The sequence below is a fragment of the Colletotrichum fioriniae genome (genome assembly GCF_027942845.1).
Source record: "Colletotrichum fioriniae strain IMI 355084 chromosome Unknown scaffold_23, whole genome shotgun sequence".
NCBI classification, from domain to species: Eukaryota; Fungi; Ascomycota; class Sordariomycetes; order Glomerellales; family Glomerellaceae; genus Colletotrichum; species Colletotrichum fioriniae.
In genome coordinates, this window is record NW_027076859.1 from 74,054 (window position 1) to 84,276 (window position 10,223).

At 40.9% G+C, this 10,223-nt stretch overlaps 2 protein-coding genes across 2 annotated transcripts; both read right to left on the reverse strand.

The window, feature by feature from the left end:
* Positions 1-940: 940 nt before the first annotated feature.
* N0V96_012174 (uncharacterized protein) lies at positions 941-1,739 on the reverse strand (the record flags this gene model as incomplete). The annotated part of the gene is made up of 2 exons (XM_053199448.2): positions 941-1,515; positions 1,577-1,739. The coding sequence occupies 2 exons, from the start codon at positions 1,737-1,739 to the stop codon at positions 941-943; spliced, it is 738 nt and encodes a 245-aa protein (XP_053043105.2).
* A 4,078-nt stretch (positions 1,740-5,817) lies between these two features.
* On the reverse strand, positions 5,818-7,289 carry N0V96_012175 (uncharacterized protein; the record flags this gene model as incomplete). Its single annotated transcript, XM_053199450.2, has 1 exon — positions 5,818-7,289. A coding segment is annotated over one exon (1,472 nt), but the record flags the coding sequence as incomplete, so codon positions are not given.
* Between the last annotated feature and the right edge of the window lie 2,934 nt (positions 7,290-10,223).

Below are 10,223 nucleotides of genomic sequence, written 5' to 3' on the forward strand. Positions count from 1 at the left end.
CTTTAGGCGGTTGACATCGGCATAAGGGATTGTTGGTGTAGTGCTAGTTCGATTTCAGCATAGGTCTAGTGGCATTCACAAGAGTGCAGCGGGAAGTACTAAGGACTGAAAACTACTCAATCTTCCCCCACCCGCAGCCGAGAATGTCGCGATGCCGCGATCATTCATATGAGACTTGCTTTTTGCTGGAACGGAAGACTTCAGACAAGACCGGGGCGAGGTAAACTGTCTGCGTCTTCAGGAGGCCAGTATAATGAACGCATTCAGAGTGTCTGAATACTAGACGTCTGATAGTTTGTCTACGTTGGTTTGCGAGAGTACCTAGAGAAACTTATTATCACAGATGAACGTATCCCAGGCTTAGTTACGCAGGTTGGTCAAGGCACTTGCGAGCAAGCACTTCTTGCGATTGCCTTAGCTGTACAGAAGTCCCCTGCAAAAGTCAATGCTGCTTACGCCATGTTGACTCCGGCGACGGGCCCCAATCATAAGTAGGTAATTCAGTCAAAGGATGTGTTCAGAAGCACTCCAGCTAAACAAAGTTGACAATAGTCATAGCAGGGTATTTATTCACTAACAACCGACGCGATTCAGTGTTTGTTGCATTCAACCAAAAGCCGAAAGGCCCAGCCCGCAGCCTTCGTACACGTACTTTGGACACGATCGATCAATCCCTCCCAGTATGTGTCCAATCCCAAGGAGCCATGATGCTGGCCACAGTGGAGGATGTCGCTCCAGTTTAGCCTGAGTGACTGAGACTCAGACCAACTCAGTAAACGTGACTCTTCTGGAAGACAGCCCCAAACTGATTATCGGAAGTTGCCGCTACCATTACACCGAGACAATGGGATGGAGTTTTGTCTCTTGATGCAGGCAGTAATGGCACCACCGACCCAAGTAACGCCCTCGTAGGAGCCGTCCTGCGATAGAGTAATTAGCCTCAGTCGGTACGACTACAGCGCAAGAATTCGCATACCTCGTGGCTGTCAGCCATGAAAGTTCCAGTCTGTCGGAGGCTTCCAACGCAACCCTGGAAGGTGCGACCGTATTTACGGTTGGTCCAGGGGCGAGTAATAACGACACCAGTGTAGCCATTATCGACGGTGCCGCGAATGAGGTAGCCCTGGGTCGTCGTCCAAGTACGCGAGTAATTGATCCCAAAGCTAGTTTTGAGTCGGTCCTTGATGAGACCAAGATCAATACCAGCAGAAACCTGGACGCTGTTCGCAATCGAGTATGACTTGGAAATGGTAATGTCAATACCCTTACTGCCAGCGCCGATTACAACAGGAGACATTTGGACATCCCAGTCAACAAAGCGCTGAGTGCGATCAACAACGGTCTGATAGTTGCTGTTGCAGTCACGTTTTCCAAGCGCGAGATCAGTGTGATTCACGGATATCTCCGAGAACTCATCACCAGATCTAAGGAAATCATGGTCAATCTCTGGAGTCTCAGCCTCAATGCCCTCAACCTTTAATAAAAGTTTCCAGGTGTCCTGGGTGATGATGGCAGCTTCAGAACAAATTGAGAAGTCAGCATGATAAACCAGAAATGCAGATTGAGACTCGCGTACTTCGACCACCCGTTCCGAAAACGATAATTTCGCCGTTGCGGAGGTTGCGATCCAAGGTGTCGGTGATGTTGAGGGTAGCATCATTGTTGTCGGCAATGGCGGTTGGCGCAGCGCTGACTGCAGCAGCAAACGCAGAGAGGAAGGCAATCCAGATAGAAACCATCTTGAGGGAAACGACAGAGAAGTATTACACACGAGTGAGGGTCTGATAGATGAGGATACGAGAGTTGAGATAGCAAATGACCTTTGTGGGATTATTCTGAGGCTTTATAAATATTCTTGGAGTGGTATGTATTCTCCTTACCGACTCATGCAATACTTTCTGATCGGCTGATGAACTGTTGGTAGCATTCTCGTGGTCGTTGAATCCACGTGGGCTCGCGGTTGTGCTCGTCCGAATGTCTGTCACTAGTCAGGCATGGTCCCTGTAGGCATGGGCCAACAGATGGTTGCTGAATGCCCTGACGGCCAGGTGGAGTTTTACCTGCCCACGTGAAGTCAATACGTGATGTCTCTTGTAATTGCCGCTTGAGTGCTGTTCTCATACACAGGCGAACTACCTGCTTAATCGAGTTTAGCAAGATCCAATACAACACGACTCAGCAGCCGTCACGAGAAGGAATACGCGACCAGTCAGCTTCTTTCCGATAAAACAAGCAATCATCTACACATCGATTTGTCTTGAGGAACAAAAATGTGGGATCAACGGTGCAACGAGCGAGTAATGCTCTCACCAGACAGTATCTAATAGATTACAAACTCCCTGATGCGGAAAGAGGATTTGATAATGATATACGAGATTCCAATCCGGTGGTCTTAGGACAGCCATCGTCACTCACTTTCACTAATTCTGGAATAACAGACCGCAGGATTACTTCAACCTGTGGTTTCGCTGTTCTGCCGGAAAGAGATCAAATTGCTCTCAGCAGAAAACCTCCTCATCAATCTCTTCTCCTCTAGCTGAACGAGCGTTCTTCGCGCCCATTACTCACTATCTTACTTCATTTCCTGTTCCTAACGTTAAGATGCAAATCTCTACCCTTGCGACTTTTGCCGTCTTTGCCACAGTGTATGTACACACACACAACCTTGGGGCAATTTATCGTTTATGTCGTATTGCTAACTCGACTTCAGCGCTTTCGCAAAGCTGCATAACGCAGCTGTCTGCGTCAAGAACAGGCAGCGTGGCAGCACTGGAAATGGGACACCCTACGGCATCACTTACGGCTCATGGACGGAATACGAGATCGACACTGCTGGGACCCAGTGTGCCTGCAATTACTATAAAAATCGCAATACCGGCAACAAACAGTGGGACAGATGCCCCGACTGTCACTTTGATGGCCTTCAGTGCGTTTCCAATGCCTGGCATATTGGCGGAGACGAGGTATGTCACAGTAACTTTTGAAATTATGTCACCAGCGCTGACCACTGGGCCTTCTCAGATAACCTACTACTGCGAGAAGAAGTGCGGTAGCCAGGGAGCTGAGGCGAGCTGAAATTGTGACAGAGGTGCTTGTCTCGACAGCGCAATCATGGCGCTGTACTTGGATTCTGCTCTAGAGGCCAGGATGTGCTTTTGTTTGAGTGTAATTAGTCTAAATCCAGCATAGTGAAGCACGACTGCAATATCGAATGAACCTCTCTCCTGACTTGTAACCTTGATTCTTGCTTGCTTGCTAACGAATTGGCGTAATTAGGTTTGCACCTACGCACAAGCCAACTTTTACTTGGCGTCATCTGGCTTTTGACTGGTGGGCAAAGAGCAGAAAAAAGAAAAAAAGAAAAAGGTAAATTTGTGGCTATGACCGCGCGATTATTGTTAAGGTATAAAGGTCTATTCCTTATCTTAACGACACCATCTTTCTTTCCTGTGGTCCCGCCGCCAGCGAGAGCTGTAACTTGAGAATGGATGGATATAAAGACGCTGGTCCTCCAGAGTGATAGGAGTAGGCATGGGTGTTTTCAGAAGCCAACCTTTTGACACGATATCTCACGTAGTTTACATATGACTAAGGTAAAAATACTACTTAATCTCAGAGTCGCTGTGACGGCCTTGCATGCCAAGCTTTGCTGCCAACTTTGGCCGGATCCAGCATTGCGGGGTGTAGGGCTTGTGCTCAGACAAGCTGGGGTCCCCTTTGACAGGGGTATGTTCTTGCCCACGTGCTCGTAGAGACCAATTCTCAGCGCCGTCAGAGTTGCCAATATGAGCTATGACTTTCAGTGTGTATCATGGCAAATTCATCTAAGCAAGGGCTTTGCTCTTTGCTGCTCATTTGCCCACTGATGTAGATTGCAGGGTTCAGGGAGTCACACTAAGCACGAGTCAAGGAGCCGTTCGTTCGGGAAGGAAACATTTGCTCTGCCACGGATAGAGTGATCATGTGCACAAGGGGCTAGTCTTCTGAGACCCATATTGGACTCCGGTCTCTCCCGGAAGATGCGAGTTTTGGGCGCCGTCCGATGGGACTGGGACTGTGGAGCTGACACCAGGAACCGGCGAGGGTACATGTAGGTTTGTGCTGTAACGAACTTGTGACCAGCTGCCGATCATGGAGTTCCGCGCCTAACGGCATTGTTTCCAACCGGTCTTTGGTCACATTTGGTGGAAATTGATCCCTAGGACGAAGGATATGGGTCACCGGCAAGAGCTTCTGACTCAGGTTTACAAGTGTTACGCTTCAACCAGGGGACGAAAACGGATACCCTGATTTCCCTATCAGAAAAAAGAGGAGTGTCTAGGCCGTTTTACCTTGAAAGAATTGGCGAAGAACTTCCTTAGAAGCACGCAAAGGCTGATGAGAGAAGTTTTGTTCTTCCACCAATCAGATATACGGTGTTCCTTGGAGGAAACCCTCTTGACAGCGCCGAAGTAGGAATAGCCCTGTTCCAAGCAATATAAAGCTCTAGTCAAGTTCTCGACTCGGATGTCGCTCAAGTGGATCTAACAATCACTGCGCCTCCGGTGGGATATACGCCCTCATTATCTTTACGTACTCTGTGACTCTGTGTCTCGGTGGGAAGAACATACGCACCTATGTTTCATCTCAGTAGGCATCACGCACGATGATTAGACCAATCTCGAAAGATGTGGTGTGATTCAAATAGAAATGACTCATAAAGCAATCTAACACATCGAGATATCTCTCCTATTGGGATCGTAAAGACAGCGAGAGGCGCAATGAGGCTACGCGTTTGCTATATCGGGGATTAATTTTCAGTACTTGTTTTCAGCTGCGAAGTCTCCCAGTATTCCATTATCACTAGGCATGTCCCTAAAGACATTACCATATATTAACGCCTTTATGATGTGTAAGTACAAGTAACTCAAGAAAACGAAAAGTGGCTGTCCGAAATGAACAAGCGCGCGGACAGCATTCTGGTACTCAAGTGCATTTCTGAGCCTTTGGGACAAGTCGGATATGTGACGGAGATTATAGCCTATAGCCGGTGCCAATTGCTCTGCGCGGCGAAAGGTCGAACTGAAAACTCATAGTTTCACTGTCTTGAGTTAGAAGAATACGTATGTACAGAGCGTAAAGGAAGCAAAATATCAGCCTTTGCGTCTGGACTTATACCCATGATAAGCTAAGTTAGATCAAATAAGGGAAATAATTCTCAGAATGGTCAACTATGTAATATTTCTTTATCAAATAGATGGACCATTTAGAGTGTCTACTTCCTAAAGGTCCATGATTGGGCCGGCCAATGCTTCAGCCTGCTCCAGAGGATTTGGCAGATAAGAGTTATATGCCACGATATAGCATGCCAAGCAGTGACAACCTACCTTTGGCCATGTTCTTATTTCTGAGGTAAGTGGCCCTACACTATAGCCTGAACTGTCCATGAAAGATGTTACTTCGTACTGATTCCCTTGGTCGACGAGAAGTAGCGGCAACGTAGTAAAAGCCTCAGCCCTGAGAAAACCCATTTCCGATAGCATTACAGTCAAAAGACTGATGACGTAGAATACTTCCAGTGTTTCGCCCACTCGTTTATAGCTACCTCAAGGTGAACTTGAGTTTGGCATTTCAGTGCTTCAAATAGCGTTCTGATGGATTCGTCGAATTAGGTCTAAACAGCCCTTCTACAAAAGAGAAATATACACCCCGAGATAAATCCGCGAGGGATGTTACAATTCATTCTGTTTCAACCTTGGAAGTGAATTGGGAATCATTGCAGAAGATTTATCGTCAAATTAAGTATTTGTGGATACTAAGTACGCTAGACAAAGAATCTTATCGGCCTGAACTTGTGTTCATTGACCCGTTCTCCGTAGTCTCTCGTGAACCGATCTGAATACTCCAAGGCATAGAGCACCAGGGATGTGACTTTAGTGTCTTGTTGAAGACAAATGAGGAAGAATCATCAACCAGAGAGTCAGACTCCGCGAGCGGTGAGAAGACACCTGATAAGGGTGTGGTAGGTTGTGGAGATTTCGATGACCCTACCGTCGCAAAATCTCTGAGGGAGCCGGGGCTCGAGAGCAAAGCAGGTGAACGCCCTGAGTCTTCCAGCTTGATGCCATTCTCATCTTCGATAATCTTTCTCCCAGCGGCCACCAGAACGTCTCGATCCCAGAGGTTCTCTTTCGGTAGCCCAAAAAGCTGCATAAATCTCAAGAATTCGAGCCTCATGTCAGGGTAAGGACATGCGGACACGAAATAGAAGATGATGGCTGTGAACCCCATCTCGAACATGAACTGCGGCGACTGCTTTCCGGTGGCAGTCTGGACACCGTGTGGCATCTGGGACTGAAGCCATTGAAGTTGCTTGAAGACCCTTTGAAAGTTCGGTAGGAACCTGTCTCTGGCTCTGGGTGTGTCTCCGTCAAATGCCATCTCGATCCAGATTCGAGCGGCCTCGTAGCGAGTCAGCATGAACACTTGCATCTTCTTCTTCTGATATTGCTCTTGGGAACTCAAGCGTTTCCCGCTCGCATCAATATGATGTATTCGGGCGATGAGCTGGGCAAACAGATACAGCCACTTCTCCAAAAGATTCTTGACAATAGCTTGTTCAGCTCTGTGGTCGTCAGAACAAGGGGTTTGTATTCTGGTCCCCTCTCGTTCAACAGCTATTTTTTGTCCTGTCTCGGCAATAACGAGCGTTAGGTGCGATATCCGGGCGATGATGACGTCAAACATGTGCTGAGCATCATACACTGTTGAAAAGGAGCGTGGGGCAGGCTCCCACAAATCGGGCATGTCAAGAAACGTGCCGTCGTTATCGCTGAAGTAGAAAGCTGACACGCTCAACCGGCGGAAAATGGGTAGCAAGTGATCTTTGATCCACCCGCTGTTAGGCAAGGCGGCTTTCAAGATTTCGATCCCGTGTCGACCGTGCCGTACAGCCGACTGCACATCTGACCGTAAGGCCTCAATGCAAATGAATAGAAGGCAGACCACAAGCACAACGACCTGCTTTTCTTTCAAGTCCTTGGTCTTGAGCTCCCGGATTGCTGCATTGTAGTGGTGCAATGCCTGTCTCTGGTGGACGAGTCGCTGGCCCGTAGTGATGTCTTGCTGCAAACCGTCGGCTTGCTCAAAAAGACCACTTATCGCGACAAGAGCGTGCTTGACCGCGGGCTCATTGGCACCGAGCTGCATGACAAGGTGTGTCCAGAAGTAGGGGTCCAAAGTACCAGACATGGACGGCCCAACCACTTCGCAGAAGTACTGCAAAGCGCGGCCCTCCTTGGCCGTTGTACCTGGGAAAACAATATGTGGCTGAGACAGGGAAGCCACTCCTTCGGGAGTGGGCTGGGGTGGACGGGCGAGTCGTGAACCGTAACCGTCACAAATGCGACCAGTGGTCGTACAGCGAGAACAGCTTGGTTTATTTTCGTCGCACTTGACTTTCCGGACTCTCGTGCATTATCAGCTCAACTTCTGCGAGGTACGAGACGAGACGCATATTACGCGGGTTCGGCGCGGACTTACTTGCAAGTAACACATCCCGTCTTAACCTTTTGACTCCCCTTGCGAGGCATGATTTCTGGGTGGTCTACTTTGATTACGTCTTGGATGTTGTGGAAAGTCGAGGTTGCAGATGTCTTAGGTAGCGACGGCCCGCAACTGCGAAATTGACCGTTATGTGCTGGTCTACGAGCTCCTACTCCGTACGGCGGTGAGGATTTCATAACGTGGTCTAACCGCGCCACGGTAATGTCGCCGCGCTTACTAAGGTGGCGTTAAACACGCCACAAAGGTGCCCGGGCACCGTGGGACTAGGAAAAAGCGAACGCTTTAATCTACACCCATTCAATTCACTACCACTTTGATAATTAACCTTAATATTAATTTTTGAAATCTTCATACCAAAAGTAATTTATTCAAGCATTTATGAGTTATGATTATGAACTGATTAATTTATATTTATTTATGTTTTGATTTCTATTTTAACTAGTTACTTAAGTAGTTTTTAATATAAATATATAATATTTATATATAGTATTAGTAAGTATTCCCTGCTATTATAAAATGTTTTATTTTTTTATTTATTACTTTTAATGATTATTATAATACATAAATTTACTATTAATTAATCCGTAATCAAAAAAGAGAAACCTTATGAAATAAAGAATTAAAAATAAATAAAAACTCGGTTATAAAAAATAATAAGAGTATTAATTTTAGATTTTTACGTTTATTAGCTATTTAAATATTACTTCATATATTTATATAGTGTTAATATATAATATTGATAAATGAATACTTTTACTAATTTAATAAACTATTTCTTTTTAAATTTTCTATTTTTTTTGAACAAAGTTTATAACTGTAAATTAACTAATCTCTCTACCGGAGTAATCCACCCGGGCCGTACTATATATTACGCATTAAGAAAAACCGAATATATTACGCTTTATATTTAATTATTACACTTCAAGCTCTAGCCCGCCTTATTAGGGGCTATTTTTATGCTCTTAAGTAAGTTAGTTTATTAGAGCTAATATTATATTTTTTATTATATATTTTAATAAACTTTCTAACTAATTATAATTATTATTAATTATACTAATATAGCTTAAATTATCCCCCTAATAAAGTACTCTACTAAGGCCGTATTATACATTATATATTAAAAAAAACTAAGTATATTACGCTCTATACTTAATTACTCTTTAAAATTAACTAACTTAACTATTTTATCTTTTTTATTAATAACTCTTAATCTTTTATTATTTTTAATTATTTAAAAAATAAGCTTTACTTACTTTGATATATATAAAACCTCTTAATATTAGTTTATATAAATAACTAAGTTTAATATAATCTTTTTTTTATATAAATAATATTATTACTTAGCGGGGTTAATAAAAGCTATTTTTAAGTATTAGCTTATTATTTTAACCCTTTCTATTTTTTAATTTATTTATTTTAATTATTATAACTAAGTTAATATTAATTTATTATATTTTAATATTAGTATTAGCCTAGTTATTTATAATATTTATATTATTATATAGCTAAACTCTATATTATTAAAAAGTATTTTATTACTTTTTAAGCGTATTTATGTTAATTATAATAGTTATAATATCGAGCTAATTAAAAAAACGGCCTAGCCTAAGGGGATAAACTTATTAAAAGGTATTATTAGCTCATTAATTACTAACTATATATTAAATAAGTAAGTTCTTATTAATACGCTAGTTATTTTTATATTAATACATTTACTTATATAGGTTTAATAACTTTATTTAGTAGTTTATTTAATAGTTTATTTAGTTGAAATAAAGCTTATAAGTAATATAAAAAAGTAAAAAAAACAAAACAATAGTTTATAAATTTTAATATAAATAATTAAATACTAGCTCTTTTAGTCTTTTTTTATTAATAAAAAACCTTTAACGTACTTATATAGCGAGTAATATATTATAGCGAGCGACGCACGTCCTTATAATTCTACTCTTTTTATTTTTTAAAATACTTTTTTCTTTATATATAAATATATAATCTTTTTTAAATAAAAGCTAAATTATTCTTACTTTTTAAGTTATTAAAAAGATCTAAAAATATTTATATAAAGAGCTATTTTTATTTTTTAAAATTTCTAAATTAAACTTTTATTATTAATATATTAAATATATTATATAAAAATAAAAAAATAATTAAATTTAATAAAAAATAATTATAATAAAAGAGGAGGTAGTTTTTTAAATAAGTTATTAATTTAATTAATTAAAAGTTCTTTTTATAATAAGAAAATATATAAAGAATAGCTAATTAATTTCTAAATATATATAATAAAAATACTTATTAAATTATAATAAATAAACAATTTAATATAACGCGTCCCTAAATTAAAAATATAATTTAATATTAAATTAATTATTAAAAAGCTTTAGTTAAAGATTTTTATTATTATATAAGGCTAAACTAGTTTATATATTATTTTTATTTATTAAAATAAAGAATACTATTTTTAAAAAATAAGAAAGAAGTCGTTTTTTTATAATATATAAAATTTATATTTATATTATTTTTTTTAATTTCTTTATTATATAAGTATTTTAATAAGCTAAAGTACTTAATATTAAGAAACTAAAACTTATATAATAAATAGAAAAGTATATAAAAAATAATAATATTTTATTTTTTTATAATACTTATTAGCAATACTAAACAACGAAGCATAC